The sequence below is a fragment of the Pleurodeles waltl genome, chromosome 5 (assembly GCF_031143425.1).
Source record: "Pleurodeles waltl isolate 20211129_DDA chromosome 5, aPleWal1.hap1.20221129, whole genome shotgun sequence".
NCBI classification, from domain to species: domain Eukaryota; kingdom Metazoa; phylum Chordata; class Amphibia; order Caudata; family Salamandridae; genus Pleurodeles; species Pleurodeles waltl.
The window spans coordinates 998282249-998303360 of record NC_090444.1 but is presented as its reverse complement, the minus strand read 5'-3'; the positions used below and the strand labels follow the sequence as shown (position 1 = coordinate 998303360).

Genomic DNA, 21112 nt, shown 5'->3' with positions numbered 1-21112 from the left:
GTGATTGACAAGGAGAACTTACCTGAATTCTGTCTCAAAACTCTGTGAGCCTAAGACAGTATTTTACTTAGTTAAATCAAAACATTTGTATTTAGGTAGGCCTGTAAAATGTAATTGTTGGCTGAGCGCTGACTACAAAAACAGAAAATGTGGATACTGGATCCATAACAACCAGGAAAATAATTATTGCAGCCATGTATCTAAGTCCTTCTTTAAAACCTACCTTCACAACAGTCAATTGCATGGAGGAACAAACAGCTAACTTGCCAAAGCTTTCAGTTCTTGCATCTGGATGCCCTGTTCTTAAACTCGCCCCTTGACAACAACCAACCAACAGAGAGAAGGGCAACATCTTTGCTGATGGAAAAAGTATTAGTGCTCTCTGTTCACACACAGACACTGTACCATCAAGCAGTCTAGGCTGCTAAGGGAAGAAATCCTAGGCAGAAGCAAAATCTGCATAGTGTACTGTAACTTCTTCCTATGAATGCTATGAAACTGTTCCAGTCTGTCTGATCATTATCAATTAATTGAATGTAAACTTGAGACCTTATTAGAGGTGTCTTCTGGTCTAAGCTTTAGAACAACCTTTCAAAGAGAAAAACACCAGTAGTATCATAGGAATCACAACAACCACCAGTAGTAAGGACATCCCCATATCTGCACAGTAACTGCAGACAAGAGAGGGTGATGTTTCAACGAAAACTGAAAATCAAGGAACCATAGACCCTCCCTCTCAGAAATGTAAGTATATAAAATGCTTACTGTGACTATGGTGTAGTGATTGGGGAAGGTCTTTGATGGGTACACAGGCCTCATGTTTCGTGTGTAGGTTCCACATTTTTCTAGGAGGGGGAAGATCTTCAATTAGCAAAAAAAAAAACTTTCATCATTCAAACTCAAGTCACACTGCAAACTTCAGGCTACAGAAGCCAGTGCATGGCATTACATGTGTATTCCCTTATCCTTCAGAATCTTTTAGATAATCCACAACTTCCTAATATCACTCTACCATTGCATACATCATACAAAATTTCATGAGTTAAATCAATAAACGCCTATAATAGATCTCACAGTGTGCAGCTTCTTAATTCTGATTGGAGTTGTCAAAGCAATTCCTGGCCCCATCAGGATTATGAGATATGTGAGTAACAATGCAGAGTTGCTTTCTTCATCCAGATTTTTTCAGCTGAAATTTCCGGGTGACACTCAGGGTGAAGGCTTAAAAAGAAAGTTGGATTTGGAAATACATATTCCCCCCCATAATTTCTAATTTATTCTCAGAAATTCGCCTTCCACCTCTCAAGGTTATAGCTACCTGGATATGGCTGCCTTTAATATTGTAACTCTGGGGACAGACATAGCAGAGCCAATTCCACACCACTCAAATTGAAGGCTATAGTACTTAACTAGAGGATATTTCTACTATCACTCTTAGACATCTGTCGTTATCCCACATACCAGATTCTAAGGATAGAAAACTGTCAGGCATAAAGTTAACAACACACAGTCTTACTCATGATTCACATGTGTGTGCAGCCTGTTTCTAGATGTTATCCAAACGTACAAATGTCAATATAATTTCCAAATATGGAATTTAAGTAACATAGCAGAATTAGTATGGATCCATATCTAGCCAAGGTTAGATGTTTTACAGAAAGCTTTTAACTTGCAACTATCTATACAAATCCCATGCTTGGAGTGGAGCCTCATTACAGTTACAATATCACAGGGCACATAATCTTAGTGGTTGCCTGATGTCTTTTCAAACGGGAAACTGATTTTGTTAAGTAGCTGTGCCTTTAATGTACACTGGCTGTTTTAAAAATATGTTTCCTGTTTTGAAAAGCAAATGTTGTGAGAGGTCTACTTTCCCTGGCAGGCCTCCTTCCTAGCACTGGCAGCCAATTACAGAGGGTGACCTGACTAATTAATATTACTTAAGTAGGTCTTTTTATGCTTCCCTGCAAATTGACATTTTGTGACAAGATCCATAATTCCTTAGGTTGTATTGCAAAATGCATTTCCATTCACAGATTGCTAGATAGCTAGATTGTCTTAATATTGGCTACTTCCAAAGTCACAAAGAACCCTTTCTAAAGATCTCTTGATATCCCATCAGCCAAAAGTGTTTTCACACTGTAAACCACTGCCATTAGTGCAAGCAAATGTTAGTTAGTAGCAATAAAATGGTACTCACGTAACTTGCTAATTACAGGAAGCAATCCACCCCATTTGTGCAAATATTCAGCTCTGAAGCCATCCAGTGAAAAAACAAGGACAGGGGGCTTTGTGAACCTAGATGACAAATCCAAGTGAAAAAGAGGATGGAAACATGTCGAATCACTTTTACAATTATTACTACATGTTTTGAATAAATGGCATAGAAAAAACGTCATTGCTTTAGATCCATGTCTTCAAACTCACCAGCAAAAGAGCCTCTTTATGCATAAAAATGTTTTTGAAAAAGGATAACAAGTTAGTAAAATAGCAATAAAAAGTGTTCCACCTAATAAAAAAAAAATGAAATTTTAAACAAATTATATGTTGCCACACACAGTAAAGAAAGTGTGAAGTTGGGTCAATAAAACCATATTTAGATTTAGCATTTCTCTACCTAATTCAAAGGCAACGAGGTTTAATGTTATGCCCTATACTGAAACCTATATTATCATCAACAGTATTAAAGCTATACTATAGTCTGGATATTACATTCAAAGTTACTGTTCCGGTCACCAGGTTCTCTTTTATTGGTAAAATGTGGTGACATCAACAATGAGCAGCATTCTTAAAATCTGTCCCATGGCATTACAACCTGATTTAGGAGCTAAAGGACTAATCTGCTATGTCTTGTGTCTGTGCCAGTGAGCCATAACAAGCCATAACAGAAACATAACAGTCTCTTTCTCTTCTGTATTTCCTTCCTTTCCTCATTTTCTAATTTTTCAAGATTTTTATCCGGAATGTTGGCACCGGACACAGCCTCCAGGAGACCTTGTTTGTTGACAGGATCACCTATGGCAGGTTGGTTCCATTTGGAGCATGCAACACATCTGAGATAGTTGATATTTATTGCTTGAGAAAGACTACTACTCTAGTGGTCCATTTATGTGTTCCAGGCATTATCTCCTTTTTAAACCTGAATATATGTTTATCTTTCCACGCTTATGTAATGAACATTAAAATCACCCCTCGTAGGGTTTACTCCTCACTAAATCAGGGGCTATCCTGCTGAATAGTAGAGATCAGGCACATAAACCACATTGTATTCAGTTCAAAGCCAGCAATTGTCCGCTTCAGGGTACCTTTGAGGAATAGTGAGTACCGAAAATGAAGAAGGACTGAGGTTGTCATGAGGGTAGGTTGATGGGTTTACTTTTTTCACAGACCCTAACTTCAGTTTAACCTACTAATCTGACTCACGGTCAAATGAACCACACAAATTTGTGGATGTAAAGTCTGTGATTCACAAAAAGTCAACCTTTGTATTTTGTTTAATAAATTATGACAAAGTGACATTATTGTGTGTTATTTGTCACATGAGAATAGATGTATCTACTCCAAGGACTTGCTGGGGACTAGATAAAGGTGACATATATTAATATTGTTGGACCTGGCCCTTTTACAGGGTCATTCCTCAGACTTTTTGCTTTTTGCCTCCTTATTTTTCTGACCTTTGTTGGCTGACGTTTTGACTCTGAGCACTTTTTCACTGCTAACCAGTGCTAAAGTGCATGTGCTCTCCCTTACAAAATTGGTTTAATTGGCCTATGCCTAATTGGCAAATTTAATTTACCTATAAATCCCTTGTAAAGTGGTATCCCTATACCCAGGGCCTGTAAATTAAATGTTACTAGTGGGCCTGCAGCGCTGCTTGCGCCCCCCACTGAAGTAGCCTGTCAAACCTATCTCAGGCCTGCTAGCGCAGGACCTGTGTGCACAGTTTTCTGCTCAGGGACCTGGCATCTAAATTTACTTGCCAGGCCCAGAACTCCACTTTTTCTACATGTACGTCACCCCTAAGGTACGCCCTAGCTAGCCCTATTGGCAGGGTCCCATGTATGTAGAAGGCAGGACATGTGCCATGTTGCGTGGCCTGTCCTGGTAGTGACAAACAGCCTAACTTGGTGTCTCACTGCTGTGAGTGCTGACCTCTCATTGGATTGCATTGGAAATGCCCTGCCTTAGGTGTAAGGGGTACTGTCTGATTTATGAGGGGTAGCGTAGGCATGTTTGGTATGGTTGTGATAGTGATGAGAAATGCTGCTTACTGGTGTAGGTGTATTTTATATTACTATCACAGACATGCTACTTCTAGAAAGTGTGCACTTATCTGTGCTTATGACTCTGGTGTTTTCCAGCTTGCCTCCAATCCACATCTGGGCAGACCGACAGTTGGGGCTTTGTGCATACTTTTCTGACAACCTCAACACAGGGAGGGTGGAGGTGTCACAGAGGTGCATCTACATATTGTAAAGCCTTCCTGGGCTGAGAGAAGGGAGAGGCGGGGCACACCTGCATTTGCAAAGGCTGTGCCCTGGCCTCACACAATAGGGCTGTTTACCCCCCACTGATGTTTGGAGCCTGTGCTGGAGGAGAGAAAGGGCACTCCCAGAACCAGTTGTAACTGGTTGGAACCCCCTCTCCTCCCCATTGCAAAACACACTGTAAACCTAGTATAAGTACAGGGGAGGTTTCCCCACAATTTAGACATCATTTTGGACATTCTGGGAACTCCAGGAACCTTACCTGGAGCTGGACAGGACGCTGTAAAGAGACTCACCAGGACCACCTTGGACTGCTGCTGCTGTCCTGCCTGGTCACAAGGAGGAACTGCCACTGCCTGCACCCCCTTGTTGTGCTGACCTGCTGCTGGGTTTTCCAGCCCTGTGCCCCCTTCTTCATCAGTTGTCTCCAGAGGCAGGGTGCAGCGGCCCCTGACCTCTGTACATTTCTTCCAGCACGAGGAGTGCTGCTGTTGTTGCCTAGTGCTTTGGGAGCACTCCTTTGTGACCATAAAAGTGCTTTTCCACAAGCACGTTTTTGGTGACTGGGGAAAATCACCGCTGCAGCCGGGCCGAAGTACAGTGCCTTTGCACTTTTTAAAGGGCTCCTCGTTTGACGGGGAAAGCGCTTCCTCGCGATACACAATCACCGCCGCAGCCCAGGCCTCTTTAATTACCCAAGCACGCCGGACCGCGCTGTACTCTGTGCCCCCAGGGCACTTCAGAAGACGAAGAGAGGAGCCGGCAAGCTCCTCTCAGTGCCCCCGTGACCCGGCAACCTGAGCAATGCCCCCGGGGTACACAGCAGCTCCCCTGTTGTCAACGGGATCACCGCCGCAACCCGGGAGGCACAGGATTGGCTCCGGAGAGGAGCCCAGCAAGTGGGGAAGAGGCGCGGCCTCTCCCTCCTTCCCACAGGCAGCTGCACTGGGGACGGGGACGGCTGCCTCCAGCATTGCAGGGCCCAGGGGCGGAAAGGGAGTTCCTTTCCCCTGGTCTCTGCCCTAGGAGCAGGACACTCCTTTTTCTTCAACCGGTCATTTTTGTTGTTTTAACACGAGGAAGGGAGACCTCAACGGAGGCCCCCTTCCTCTCGCCCCTACTTGTTTGTTGGGCCTTTCCAGGCCCCCACCCCACGGACAGGGTGTGAGACGGCCAAGGCAGGCCCCCACCATGATCACGGGCCCCCAGAGGGACCCGTTTATCACGAGGAGAGGGTACCAACTGCCCCTCCCCCCCCAGGAGCACCGCATGGCCCCCGTTGAGTGCACCGGAGCGCCAGGGCCCCCCTATGCTCCTCCTTTAGGCACAGGGAGTGCCTCCTCTTCTACAGGAAACCAGGTACTTTTGAGAAAGTATTGGCTCAATGAGCCTAGTATGAACCTTGGGGGGGTTTATATGTTTTTACCTGCTTTCCTGCCACTACATATATGTGCTGATGTTCCTTTTATGGGCATGACCTGCTGATATGTATTTTGTATGACTTGTGATATGTTCTCTAATGTTCCTTTTATGGGTATTTATGAGGTATTCATGACAAGTGCATAGAATTCTTACTGTAATTCCTGACTATTCCTTATGTTGCAGAATTCTGAGTACTTAACCTGTTCTAATGTGACAACTGCTTATCCTTGCAGATTATTAGTAACTTGTGTAACGTTTTGACAACTGCTAAGGTAGCAGGGTATTACTAATGTGTAATGTTGGTCTAGTTATGTTTTGTGCAATACAGTTTATTTTTACATAGCTTAATGTTGTGTTTGCTCTGTGGTGTACATTTTTGGGTCACGTGTGTTGTGTATGTTGCGCAAACTCTTTACACATTGCCTCCGGGTTAGGCCTGACTGCTCGTGCCAAGCTACCAAGGGGCTGAGCAGGGGTTATCTTGGACGTGTAACTCCCTTGTCCTGACTAGAGTGGGTGGGTTCTGCCTGGCTTAGGTGATACCCTAGCCAACCAGAAACCCCATTTCTAACAAATATGCAAAACCATACCATATGCTGCTGGCACGCTCTCATTGTCACATAACTGTGTGTGCGTGTATAAACACATATTGTAAAAATAAATATGAATGTATACATATGTGTGTTGAAAATTTGAAAAGAATGAAAAAAAAATTCTATTGATTAAATATGCAAGTAATACTTCTATTTTACATAAATCAACAACTAATGATTGCTTTTCCTCTCCTGTTGTAATAGAAGGTGAGCTTGGAACATTATGAGGGGTATATGCATCCCCTAGAAGGAGATATCTCTGAGAGGCAAGAGAAGATTTAAAAGGTCGAAGGAAAGGAACACACCTTTTCCAATGAAGGTATGAAAACATTGTGCCACCAACTTCTGACTGCCAGTAGTCTCATTACTGGCATCAAGTCCCTGCCTTTTAGTATTTTTTTTTTTTAAGTGTACGGAATGTGCTAGTGTAGCCAGGTGTCATTATATATCTCCCTAGACTTAGAGAATCACCATCACACTGAACACAATGATGGATCATTTATTCTAAATATATAGGCAAAATACACGTATGTATATGTATATATACAAACACTCACACGTACACGCACACAGACATACTGATTCTGAACCAAAAATGTTACCAAAATAGATTGCATTCATAGTGCATTGATTTGTTCCAAGACAAGCCCGTTTTTTTAAAGAAAGGAGTAGTAGATCGGAATGCATAGTAACATGCAGAAATATTCAAAATTTTCCATAGTTACCTAAGGCAGTGGTTCCCAACCTTTTGACTGCTGTGGACACCCACCTCATCATTACTGGATCCCGGGGACCCCAACCGAATCATTAATAGAATTAGGGGACCCCCCACCGAGTCATTATTGGAAGCCGGGGACCCCGGCCTAAACATTGTTGATGATTTGAACCGCAAAACAATACACAAAAAATACAGAAACCAGCGTTCAAACACATACACAAATGATAAAACATTTTATTTAATTTGCAAACAGATATAAACAAAAACATTGTAGGACGGTTGGTGCTTTTCTAAATGTAATTGCAGCCACACATCGTCCATACTATACACATCGTCCATACTATATTCTGTTTGATGTAACTGCACTGCTCCCACAATTAATCTGAGGATACTAATTAGATTTTAAGCCTCCAATTTAGAACTCCTTGACATTTACAGTACGTTTTAAAATTTGTAACAGTACATTTAGCTACTTTATTTAAATACACTTTATTAATCAGTTAATATTATTCCATTTTCTAAGCAGTTGGGGACTCACTGAGGAGGTTTTGGGTACCCCCAGGGGTCTCGGACTACAGTTTGGGAACCGCTGACCTAAGGAGTGCAAAAAATAAACATGTTGCCTTTAAGTATCTCATTTCTGCTAGTCACTATGCAGCAGAAATACAGAGCAGTAGAAAGAAAAGCAGTTTTTTTGTTCCTTTTACAACTGCTTCAATTATGCTCCATGACGTGACCTGCCTCTCCCCCGGCTGCTCGCGCTGGTAGTAGGCATTGTGATGTCAGACCTCAACTGTAGTAAATTATTACAGTTGAGTTTTGACGTAATTTCGTCATGTTAGGTGACTGGGTGCACCACAAGTCACCAATTATGAAGAAATTAGAGACATGTTTTTATTCAATTATTGCAGAATCCCATGAATAACAATTATATAATAATAACAATTGTATATATATATATATCATTATTATTATTATTTCGGTAAAAACACCATAAAACTCTACAGAATAAAGAAGCAATTCACAAATTCATTAAAATTCATGTGAGACATCCAAAACCGATCTCAATTTTACGGCTGTGGATAAAAAAAACGTCCCACAGTATGCCAAGCCAATGGGCACAACAGCACTGGCAAATAGAACAAGCACTAGCAAAGTCAATAGGTTTTGCCGTTGCAAGTTCTAGTGGGTTTGTCAATGTTTAGTTAGACATGTTACACAGCAGCGCAAACTGCTATACAACATGACAGTTTTTCACAAAAGGGCTATGGTATGGCCAGTGTTGACCATGCCTTAAGGCTGTTATTAAACTCTGAGCCACAGCAGCTCGCGCTGCTGTGTAGCATGTTTTAAAAGTAAGTAACATTTTACATAGAAGCGCTGTACCATGTTTTCTATTTATTTAATTGTATTTTTTTATTCATGTTTTGTCACTGATTACGGAACCGTAAAGGATTATGGTTTTGTTTTAGGTTGTGCTACAGTTTGATACTTTATATGCGTAGTACTGATTGTTTTTCCTATTGTTTGTACTATTAATATATTTTTTTGCCAGGGATAGTGGATGGTCTGCTCGATTTAGAATAATGAATGTGATATAGTGTATGTGAAGGATTAATGCAAGTAATGTACTGGTTAATGTTTTCTTGAACTAAAAGAAAATACAATATAAAGAGTTAAACACAAAATATATGTCTGTTTCGTATATAGCTGTTTGTCTATGTCTGAAGTAGTCTGTCTCTCGTTGTGTGTATGCAAATCTGCATATGTGATGTTATACAGATTTGTATTACGCACTATCACCCAGGAGGGTATGCTGGTCCTGATTGTACTTTTCTGCATACCTATGTCAACACATCTACATGCCTATGTGTCTCTGCCTACCTCTCTATGCAATGTACTTGTTTGTTTAGCTCTGCGTATTTATTTCTGTGTGTTCGTCTCCGTTTCCTTAACTTCATATGGAAGCTCTTTGTTCACCATCAGCGTCTTGTTCATAAGCACGTTTTTTTTTTTTAACTCATTGTTCAAGTTCACCCCACCTAGAGCGGATTAACAAGTTCTTCACGGTGCCTTTTAGGCATGCAAGTCCATCAAGCTCCTGTTGTGTTGTGTTTAAAAATATTTTACCTAGCAGTGTTCTAACATGTTTTTTATTTAATTAATTTTTGGGGTGCTGTTATAATTCGCAAACTCGACCCGAAGGTATTGGACTGATCTACATGAGCACCACTTCCATTACACAAAAACATGCTACAGAGCAAATGCCCCGATAGATGATTACCCAAGCTCACTATTCTCCCGAAGCATTTGCCTCTATCTTAAAACACACGTCTCACCTAAACTCTATCCACTTTGGAGAGATTTTTTGATATATAACAAGTCTCAGGAAAATCTAATTCATGACATGTCATTTTGATATGTTTAACCAAATAAATGTATAGTTTTAATCAGTGTTCCGAAAAATCATAACGATGTGGTTCAAGCTGGAAATCTATATGAGATTCGAGGATAATTTAATTTTCTCCTCCAGATAGCCGAACCAATTTCCTCATGACAAATAAAATGTAATGTGCTGTGGAATAGTCCAGGTAGGAAAAGGCAAAATCTGTCTTCTATTTGCAAGCTAACAATGTGAATGGTACCGCAAATACAAGCTTCAAAGGTAACAGCAGTGACAAATGTATTATAGTATGCAGATTTCCTTAGATATAATAGATTGCTCGCTACGTAGGCTGCAAAATTATAAATTGCACCCACTGATTGCATACATTAACGCTTTGTAGAATAAATTAAATTGCTTCACCTGTGACCCTTCTGAAATGGAACCCTTTAATAAGGAATGCTTGTTACATGGTTTCAAACTTTCTTTACTGGTGAAAGTTCTAAACCTCATGGATTTGGGCCACTGTTACACTGAAGATATGGATACATTAGTATCCAAGTTTTATTCATCCATGAAGGAAACATACCCATTAATCAAATAATTATTGGTTCTAGTTATACAATCTGCATTGTCATTGTTAAGAAAGACAGGGATACATTTTGAACCCATGCTAGGGCTGTCCTGCTCATGCCCTTTTAAACATTAATCAAGTCGGTTAGAGCAAAGGGTGAAAACGAGCTCAGCCCTGTCAAACTCCATTAGCTAAACCAAACCTATTGGTGCATTCACCCATGGGGCCGCATCTCCCACTGGTACATAGGTTGAAATGCAACAGTTTCAGAAATTTAGGCACACTGATTTTTAGGTTTAGTCCTGTTCACTTGATGAAACACTGGACTAAGATCCATAAAGGACAGGAGTGAGTGAGAATAGTTGCATTTTTTGTACAGATGTAACCCAAATGCAATATACTCAGCAGTAAATATTACAAAATTCTTAAATTAGCAGCAGAAGCAGACAAAATCAAAATGCATACGTAACACCACATACCCCCCCACACAGTAATATGGACATATACATGGCTACACTGCTGCCACACCCTACAAAATACTAATATGAATGTGACAAACTTTATTGACTAATTATAATCATCACAAAGAAATACAGTGCAAAACATTTCCAACCACTTATCATATTATTTTTTTCTATAAAAGCCATAAATCTTCAACAATATTCAGTAAAATGATACACATAAAACTCATCAGGGTTAAAAACAGAGCTACATTTGTCCTAACCTGCAGATAACCAAACAGGTTATTTCTAAAGTGCCAAGTGCTAGTAGACATTATGGGGGTCATTCCGACCCTGGCGGTCCATGACCGCCAGGGCCGGGGACCGCGGAAGCACCGCCAACAGGCTGGCGGTGCTTCCTGGGCCATTCTGACCGCGGCGGCAAAGTCGCGGTCAGAAAAGGGCAACCAGCGGTTTCCCACCGGTTTACCCCTGGCCCAGGGAATCCTCCATGGCGGCGCTGCTTGCAGCGCCGCCATGGGGATTCCGACCCCCTTCCCGCCATCCTTTTAGCAGCGCCGCCATGGGGATTCCGACCCCCTTCCCGCCATCCTGTTCCTGGCGTTTTTTACCGCCAGGAACAGGATGGCGGGAACGGGTGTCGTGGGGCCCCTGGGGGGCCTATGGCATGGGCAGTGCAGGGGCCCCCTAACAGGGCCCCATAAAGATTTTCAGTGTCTGCTTTGCAGACACTGAAAATTGCGACGGGTGCCACTGCACCCGTCGCACCCCTACAACTCCGCCGGCTCCATTCGGAGCAGGCTTCATTGTTGAGGGGGGTTTCCCGCTGGGCCGGCGGGCGGCCTTCTGGCGGTCGCCCGCCGGCCCAGCAGGAAAGCCAGAATGGCCGCCGCGGTCTTTTGACCGCGGTGCGGTCATTCGGCGGTTCCCTCCAGGCGGACGGCTCCCGCCGCCCGCCGGGGTCAGAATTACCCCCTATAAGCATACAAAGCCTTCAGGATTTGAAATATGCATCAAAATGCCATGGAACCTGCATTTATCTTATGCCATAGAGAACTATACTGGTTGCTGCGAAGTGCAAAGTGCTTATAAACATTATTTACATAAAATACAGAGTTGGACGATATATCTGAGTGCCATACTTTTCAATACAACATATGTCCTTATCAAAAAATATGACCTGCTCCGGCAGAGACTTTAAAGCAGGGAAGATTAAAAACAAAGCTGCATTTGACCTAACCCGCAGACAACCACACTGGTTACCTCAAACGTGCCAAGTGCTTGTAACCATTATATACAAAAGCCTTCAGAATTAAAATATCCATCAAAGTTCCATGGAACCTGCATTTATCCTATCTCACACAGAACCATACTGGTTGTTTCAAAGTGCCAAGTGCTCGTAAACATATATATAAGACTCATCAGAGTTGGAAGGTATAATAGAGTGCCATATGATGCAATACAGTATATGTTGTTAATTACCATAACCTATTAGGCAGAGACAAATGTACAGAGAGTAAGTATAAAACTTATTACAGAAAATAAACTGCTGAACTAGCAAAAAAAAGTCATGATGTTAAGGATACAAACATTCTTTCAACCATGGTCAAAAACTTTATCAACTGAGTCAATGTGATTAAGGTGCCTGATAAGCATAAAATAAAGGCCTGGCAGACAGATCTCACCCCAGCATCACGAAATAAAGGCATTAACAATATGCAGCGAGCAGTAAGCACGTTTGGGCAGATGCACACAATATGCAATAAAGTTTCTTGTGAGTGCCCGCACAGTCTACATGCACTAGATGACCATTGTTGAATCCATTTTGGGGTGTGATCCTTGATGGAATATCTGACAAATCACAGTTTTAGAAATGTGTCCTCATACGAGATGGAAAATAGGTCAAATAAGACTGAATTTCCAGTCTCTGATGGGACTTTATCACAGTCCTAGCATGCTTCTTTGCAGCTGAGGTCTCTTCCTCAGCAATGAACGAATTACCCTTTATCTTTCTGTTCAAAAGCTGTTTAAAACAAAACGTATTCATATCAAGAAACCCAGACTGTAAATCGAAACTTTGGAAGCACTCTAAAAAGTAAGAGCACCTGCATATTCAGAGTGATTTGTTTCAACACAGTGAATGCATACATTAAAAAAACGATCCACGCCTCACTATAAATTTTCTTCGAAGACCAAATTCCAAACGTATTTCAGCTTGGCCAATAGCTTTTCAGATTTAAAAAAAAAAAAAGACTTGCAGGCCTTTTTAACAATATGTCCAATAGTTTGGCATCCTTTCCCTTAAAGACAGGGGAGCAACAGGAAAGAGTTGGAAGCAGCTTGGCTTTGATAACTTTAAGATGATCGTATGATTGGAATTTTAGTGAATCACATAATGACTTAAAAGCAAATATTAAAGATGAAGTTTTGCACTTAGAATGATAAAATGTTTTTTAAACAAGACTTTGTTATCAAATCGGAAACCCAAATATTTATATGACTTTACAAACTCAAATGGCCTTCCCCTTGCCTGCCATGAACAACATTTGGTATTATAAGGGCCTATTGCCATTACCTTAATTTTCTTGGTGTTCAATTCAAACGGTTTTCTGTAATATATGCATCTAATCCATCAATTAGTCGTCGTAATCCTGTATGGGTTTGGCTAAGTGATATTGTATTGTCAGCATACTGTAAATACAGGGAGTGCAGAATTATTAGGCAAATGAGTATTTTGACCACATCATCCTCTTTATGCATGTTGTCTTACTCCAAGCTGTATAGGCTCGAAAGCCTACTACCAATTAAGCATATTAGGTGATGTGCATCTCTGTAATGAGAAGGGGTGTGGTCTAATGACATCAACACCCTATATCAGGTGTGCATAATTATTAGGCAACTTCCTTTCCTTTGGCAAAATGGGTCAAAAGAAGGACTTGACAGGCTCAGAAAAGTCAAAAATAGTGAGATATCTTGCAGAGGGATGCAGCACTCTTAAAATTGCAAAGCTTCTGAAGCGTGATCATCGAACAATCAAGCGTTTCATTCAAAATAGTCAACAGGGTCGCAAGAAGCGTGTGGAAAAACCAAGGCGCAAAATAACTGCCCATGAACTGAGAAAAGTCAAGCGTGCAGCTGCCACGATGCCACTTGCCACCAGTTTGGCCATATTTCAGAGCTGCAACATCACTGGAGTGCCCAAAAGCACAAGGTGTGCAATACTCAGAGACATGGCCAAGGTAAGAAAGGCTGAAAGACGACCACCACTGAACAAGACACACAAGCTGAAACGTCAAGACTGGGCCAAGAAATATCTCAAGACTGATTTTTCTAAGGTTTTATGGACTGATGAAATGAGAGTGAGTCTTGATGGGCCAGATGGATGGGCCCGTGGCTGGATTGGTAAAGGGCAGAGAGCTCCAGTCCGACTCAGACGCCAGCAAGGTGGAGGTGGAGTACTGGTTTGGGCTGGTATCATTAAAGATGAGCTTGTGGGGCCTTTTCGGGTTGAGGATGGAGTCAAGCTCAACTCCCAGTCCTACTGCCAGTTCCTGGAAGACACCTTCTTCAAGCAGTGGTACAGGAAGAAGTCTGCATCCTTCAAGAAAAACATGGTTTTCATGCAGGACAATGCTCCATCACACGCGTCCAAGTACTCCACAGCGTGGCTGGCAAGAAAGGGTATAAAAGAAGGAAATCTAATGACATGGCCTCCTTGTTCACCTGATCTGAACCCCATTGAGAACCTGTGGTCCATCATCAAATGTGAGATTTACAAGGAGGGAAAACAGTACACCTCTCTGAACAGTGTCTGGGAGGCTGTGGTTGCTGCTGCACGCAATGTTGATGGTGAACAGATCAAAACACTGACAGAATCCATGGATGGCAGGCTTTTGAGTGTCCTTGCAAAGAAAGGTGGCTATATTGGTCACTGATTTGTTTTTGTTTTGTTTTTGAATGTCAGAAATGTATATTTGTGAATGTTGAGATGTTATATTGGTTTCACTGGTAATAATAAATAATTGAAATGGGTATATATTTTTTTTTGTTAAGTTGCCTAATAATTATGCACAGTAATAGTCACCTGCACACACAGATATCCCCCTAACATAACTAAAACTAAAAACAAACTAAAAACTACTTCCAAAAATATTCAGCTTTGATATTAATGAGTTTTTTGGGTTCATTGAGAACATGGTTGTTGTTCAATAATAATATTAATCCTCAAAAATACAACTTGCCTAATAATTCTGCACTCCCTGTATTTTAGACGGCAGTTGTTACGTTTAGGAGTGTGGCCATTAATGACATCTAAGTGCTGGAACAAATCTGACATACATTTTTTTTTAAAAGACACGGAGCCAATACACCGTCTTGTGTAAGGCTTTTGCAAGTTTTGATTCTTCGAGACAGGCTGGAACCGCACCTAATTTAACCTGCACCTATGTATTTGAATACAAAAGCATTATAGCATACAGCAATTTATTGAGGATTCCCAGCCTGTAGGTGTTCTCCATTATATAGCAAGTGGAACAGAATCAAATGCAGCTTTTAAATCTATAAAACAAATATATACATTGTGTTTTTTTTATCTAAAACAACTCTCTCTGCCAGCAGGGTGAGGTCAATAAATTAGTAATAGTACATTAGCACTTAGGGAATCCCGATTGGTTGATTGGAACCAATTCCTGTGCTATTGCCCATTCTTGCAAAATCAACCAGTAAACGAGAAGCAAAAACCATTGCCTCAACATCAGTTAAAGCAATTAGCCGACAGTTTGAAGAGTTGTCTAATGAGCCACTTTTATAGACTAGCTGCAGGATACTTCCAAGCCAGGACTCTGGAATGATATTCATTGATAGAACCTTGTTATACAAAGGAGTCACTACTTGAGCCCACAGGTCTGGATTTGCATGAAATACAGCACTGGGAAGGGTATTTGGGCTGGGGGCCCCATCTGATCAAATCCGGCAAATAAAAGTGACTATTTCTTTTTTACTCAACAGTTCGGGATCATATAAAGTCAAGAATGTGCTCTGACTGCTCCCAGTAGTTTCAGGTGTTATATTTTTCTTCGCAGGATAATAATTCACAGGAGGACGGTTCGTTATTGGCCCAGGTGGGTTAACAGAACTAGGATCATACAGATTAATGATGATCTCTCACCCACACATTCTCCGTAATGTTAACACAATAGGCCCTATTACCTTCTTTTTCCAATTTGTTAATAACACCCCAAAGAGCTTCGGCATTACTAGACTTGGTGGTACTTAATAGCCTAATCCATAGTGTCTCTTGGTACTGTAGCTTCACTTTTCAAACTTCTTGTCTGTACGATCTTCTTATTAACCTTAGTTTTTCCTCAAGGGAGCGGTGGGCTAACCAGTGACATTGTTGGAAAGCAGCCCCTGAGGCCCTATTTAGAGCGTTTTTTAGATGGAACAATTTTGGCTTATACCATTTATTAGTGGTAGAACTTAAGGGGGTTGCCTTAGATTGATTCTTTGCGGTACATTTCTCCACCAATCGTACAAAAATGGTTTTCCACTGGTCAACCATACTTCCTCCACTTGTCATAACCAACATACTAAGTCTAATTTTTAAAAAATCTGCAAAGTTCAATATATCTGACTGTTTATCAGAATGCCAAACCAGCCTTTCCAAACTATGGGCCTGATTACAACTTTGGAGGAGGTGTTAATCTGTCCCAAAAGTGACGGTAAAGTGACGGATTTACCACCAGCCATATTACAAGTCCATTATATCCTATGGAACTCGTAATACGGCTGGTGGTATATCCGTCACATTTGGGACGGATTAACGCCTCCTCCAAAGTTGTAATCAGGCCCTATATGTCGAAAGGACCTGATTTTGAAGACCATTAGCTTTATGAAGGAAGCATACTGACAGATCTCGAATTCGTGATTGAGGTTTCCAGTCACTTTCTACTCTTGGAATGACTTTAAAAGGAAGACATTTTTACAAAATACTAAATAGCTTCGTATATGACAATAACCAAAGAAGCAGATTAGAGTGGGTTAATAACATAGAACAGAAACATTTTAACAAAAGTGGGCATTTGCCCAGAGCCCCCACCTTCAAAGAGCCCCTATTGAGAAAGTGAACTTTCTTTCTATGTGATCTCTTTCGAGTCTATTTCTCCATCTAAACCCCTCTCCCTCTTTGACTCAATCTATAATTGTCTCCCTCTCCACAGTGTCATTTTAATTTTAAAACATTTTTGGGAGTCCCGGCAAGAGCTATTTCAATCGTTTTTGTGTAAATCTGATTCTGAAAATTTACACATTTGGCATTGTTTGGAATCATGCTAGCTTGAACTAGCAGAAATGGGCAATAAAATCAAAAGATTTTCTTTACAGGTGCTCCCAAAACCTGTCTTCCCGGGCCCCCCAAAATCATTAAGAAGACACTGCATAGATCTCAGCTCCAGAAATGTCTTCTCATCAAGCCTGGTCCAGATGTGAAACTAAACTTCTTGAGCCAAAATCTACCTTCTGATTGTCCAAGCAAATGTAACTACATCATGCAGAATGGAATCCCATGAAAATGTTAAAATGGTCCACTCAATGTATATTAAACTCATTTCCCGGTACTTGTTCCACTTAGCCCATTAGTCATGTCTTTCTTTGCCGACTTTGGAAGAAAATTACATATCTGATGATGGCCTGCTCCTGCAGTTTCTTCAAAAACAGTATTTCCTCTGAAAAAGTAAGATAAATTGTGTTGGTGTTTGTGGTGGGTTTGGGTGGGCTAAAGAAGATGCCACAGAAGTATAACATGGAACTTATACCACCAAATATTCTGCATTAGTTCTGTGTTGTTTTACTTACTCTGTGGGCAAAGTAACAATGCACTTGGATGGAGCCCTGGGTGATCACAGGTGGCTGTGATATTTTCAAGCATTCCACTTATCACCCCTCTTGTTTTTCTCAGCATGATGCCTAGATTGCAGATCCTACTGACTGTGACACAGGACTGAAGTTGCACCTCACTGATGAGGCTCAGAAAGTCTGAAACCAGTCTGAGATTGCTTGTTTTTTCATGCAGAGGAAACCTGGTTTGGGCTGAACAGTTCTTGGTGGTGCAAGACACCATCTGATTTGCATAAGACTGACCTCCATCTGGAACTGCATAATGGGCAACGATTTGTGGTTTGGAAAGGCTACCTGAGCAACTGTCAGTGGCTGGGACATTTGCAAGAATTCCATCTATCACAATTTTTGTTTTTCCCAGTGTGACGTTCTAAATCTAACAGGTATACCCAAATGTGTGGTCTGTCCTCACTGCAGGCAACAATGGACTGGAATTCAGCATGAATACGTGCCACTTTTTCAAGCATTCTTTCATCGCCTTCCTTCTTGTTCTCAGTGTGACACCCTAGATTTATCTGTAGATAAAATATGCCCATTAATCTGAAAAGAATAACCCATACCATGTCAGGAATGCAGGCCTAGAAACCTCTCTTGGCAATAACCACTTGGGTGCAGATGGAGAGCAGGTCATATTTGCAAGCAGGTCTGTACATAATCTTCCTTATTCTGAGCCTATGGGCATTCTGATGAACTGAGGTGTCAGACTAGATCCAGAGACTTTTCTTCGAGCAGTACCCCTGCACGCCATCAGGTGGCATAGGTCGACTCTGCATCCATCTTTGGTATTGTTGTCATTGTGATGATGTTGTGGTCCTATATAGGTACAAACCCGGCATGCTGACGTCCGTTTCCTTTCACGACTTTCCACAACAGAAGCGCAGAGAGATGAAGAACACTGAGGCTGGTGCACCAGAACTAGGGCACTGAAAGGGAGTTCCGGTCCCTAGAAATCTGTTTGGTTCGGTAAGGAATCTGCAACTAGAATATGTCTCTACCAGATAATTTGTTACCCAAGGTAAGTAACTTGTTTATCTGATAGAGACTTCAAGTTGCAGATTTCTTACCTTAGAATAGATACCCTCCTTGGAGGAGGGTGTGTGAACCAAGATCATACTAAAAACTCCTTCAGGATTAAACGGCCAAAATAGCTGTCCTTGCGGACCTGACTGTCCAGGCAGTAGTGTTTGGTGAACATGTGCAGGGATGCCCACATTGCTGTCTGGCAGATGTCCGGGACTGGAACTACGTGTGCCAACACAGTGGTTGCAGCTGCTGCTCTGGTGAAGAGAGCATGCAAACCCAAAGGGGGTTGCTACTTAACCAAAGCATGGCACATTTTGATGCAAAGAACAACCCATCTGCAGATGGCCCTCTTCTTCCCACCGTCCTTTCTTCGCACCCGCATAACCTACAAAGAATTGAACATCCACCTGAAACTCTTTAGTACGACTGAGGTAGAATGCCAACGCTCTTTTTGGAGCCAGACAGTGGAAATCTCTCCTCCTCACGAGAAGGATGTGGGGGTGCATAAAAAGTAAGGAAGGTGATGGATTGGCCTACATGAAAAGGCAAACCACTTAAGGAAGGATAAAGGCCCTAGTACGAAGCACCACTGTCAGGATGAACAGAGATGAAGTGTGGCTTTGAAGAAAGGGCTTGTAGCTCACTCACTCTCCATGTAGAAATGATGGCCCCAAGAAAGGCCATTTTTAAAGTGAGGAGCCGAAGAGGACAATTATGAAGAGGCTCAAAAGGAGCACACATGAGAAAGGTAAGGACCAGGTTATAATCCCACTGGGGCATTATGAACTGGGTAGGTGGAAACATATGGGTAAGAACTTTGAGGAATCTCACAACAATAGGATATTTAAACAAGGAGGGTTGAACAGGAAGTATGAGGAAGGCATACACTGCAAACAGAGAACCCTTAAAGGTGCCCAAAGCAGGGCCTTGCTGGACAAGAAAGAGAATAAACAAAAGAACCTCGGACAGAGGTGCAGAAAAGGGATCAACAGTTTTGTTGGTACGCCATGTCACAAATGCATGCCAATGTTAGGCATATACAGTTTTGCTGGCGGCATGTCTGGCTGCTAAGATAACATCACAGACTTCGGGTGGAAGGTCGAAAGCTGTGAACTGCAGCTGCTCAATCTCCATGCAGAAAGACAGAGACTGGACATGTTCGATTGGAGTACCCTCCCCTGCTGCTGCGACAGAATATCCTCCCAAAGAAGCAGTCCGAGTGGAGGATCGATGGCCAAGCTCAGAAGCTCTGGATACCCTATGCTCCGTAACCAATCCAGAGCCACAAGAATTACTTGGGCCCAGTCGTTCTGATCTTCTTGAGAACTCTGGGCAGAAATGGTATTGATGGAAAGGGATACAGAAGGCATGAGTTCCACTCGAGATGAAAAGCATCACCGAGTGAGTGCCACCTTGGAAACTATAACACGCAAAACAGCTGATATTGCGTATTCTCTGCGGAGGCGAACAGATCTAACCAGGGCTCTCCCCACTGTTAAATGAGACTTTGCGCCACCTCCAGATGGAGACGCCATTCATGATCGACCATGCATTGATGGCGGAGTTTGTCTGCTATGGTGTTCAGAGAGCCCGCCAGATGTTGAACCACCAGGGATATGCCCTGATGTTTCAGCCATGTCCAGAGATGCAGGACCTCTTGACAAAGGGTCCATGATCCCACCCAGCTTTTTGCAGTACCACATGGCAGTTGTGTTGTCTGTAAACACCTGCACCACTTTTCCTTTTAGAGAGGGAAGGAATGCCATCAATGCAAGCTTGAATGCCCTGAGCTCCAGAACGTTGATGTGGAGGCCGGACTCCGCTGGAGACCAAACACCTCTGGTCTCCATCTCTCCCCTGTGTCCGCCCCATCCCACGAGTGACTCATCTGTCACTACTGTCTAATCTGGCAGGGAGATGGATCTGCCCCTGACCCAATCTTGATTCGTTAGCCACCACTGCAGATTTTGCACAGTTCCCTCTGAGATCTGGACCATGTCGGAGAGATTCCCCTGATGCTACGCTCACTGGAACTTCAGGTCCCACTGCAGAGCCCGCATATGCCATCTGGCATGTGTTACCAGCAGGATGCAGGATGCAAGAGGCAATGAGGCCCAGCAGCCTCAAGAATCACACGAAACCCAGGATAGAGGCTGAAACATCAGTCTCATAGCCTGAATATCCTGGACTTCCCGCTTTGGAGTATAGGCCCGAAACTGCACTGTGTCCAGAACAGCACCGATGAAATGGAGTGTTTGACAGGAAGTCAGGTGTGATTTAGGCACGTTTATAGTGAACCCCAGCGAATGCAGGAGGTATGCCGTAGTCTGGAGGTAGGAGAAGACAGCCTGGGTAGAGCCCGCCTTCAACAGCCAGTCGTCGAGGTAGGGGAAAACTGAAACCCCTAGCCGGCGCAGATGAGCTGCGACCATCGCCATCACTTTCGTGAGCACCTGAGAGGCCCTGGTAAGGAAGAAGGGGAGCACTATGAACTGAAAATGATCGTGACCTACCACTAACAGCAAGTAACGTCTGTGGGCAGTCAGGACGGGAATAT

The 21112-nt window shown here is 42.4% G+C and overlaps 1 protein-coding gene across 1 annotated transcript in view; it reads right to left on the bottom strand.

The window, feature by feature from the left end:
* Positions 1–21112, bottom strand: part of ENPP1 (ectonucleotide pyrophosphatase/phosphodiesterase 1) — a 486681-nt gene that overhangs the window by 344095 nt on the left and 121474 nt on the right. Inside the window, exons 6-7 of the mRNA XM_069235163.1 lie at positions 2201–2298; positions 766–845 (exon numbers count right to left, since the gene is read on the bottom strand). Of these exons, the coding sequence (XP_069091264.1) occupies positions 766–845; positions 2201–2298 (178 nt within the window). The remainder of the gene's footprint in view (positions 1–765; positions 846–2200; positions 2299–21112) is intronic.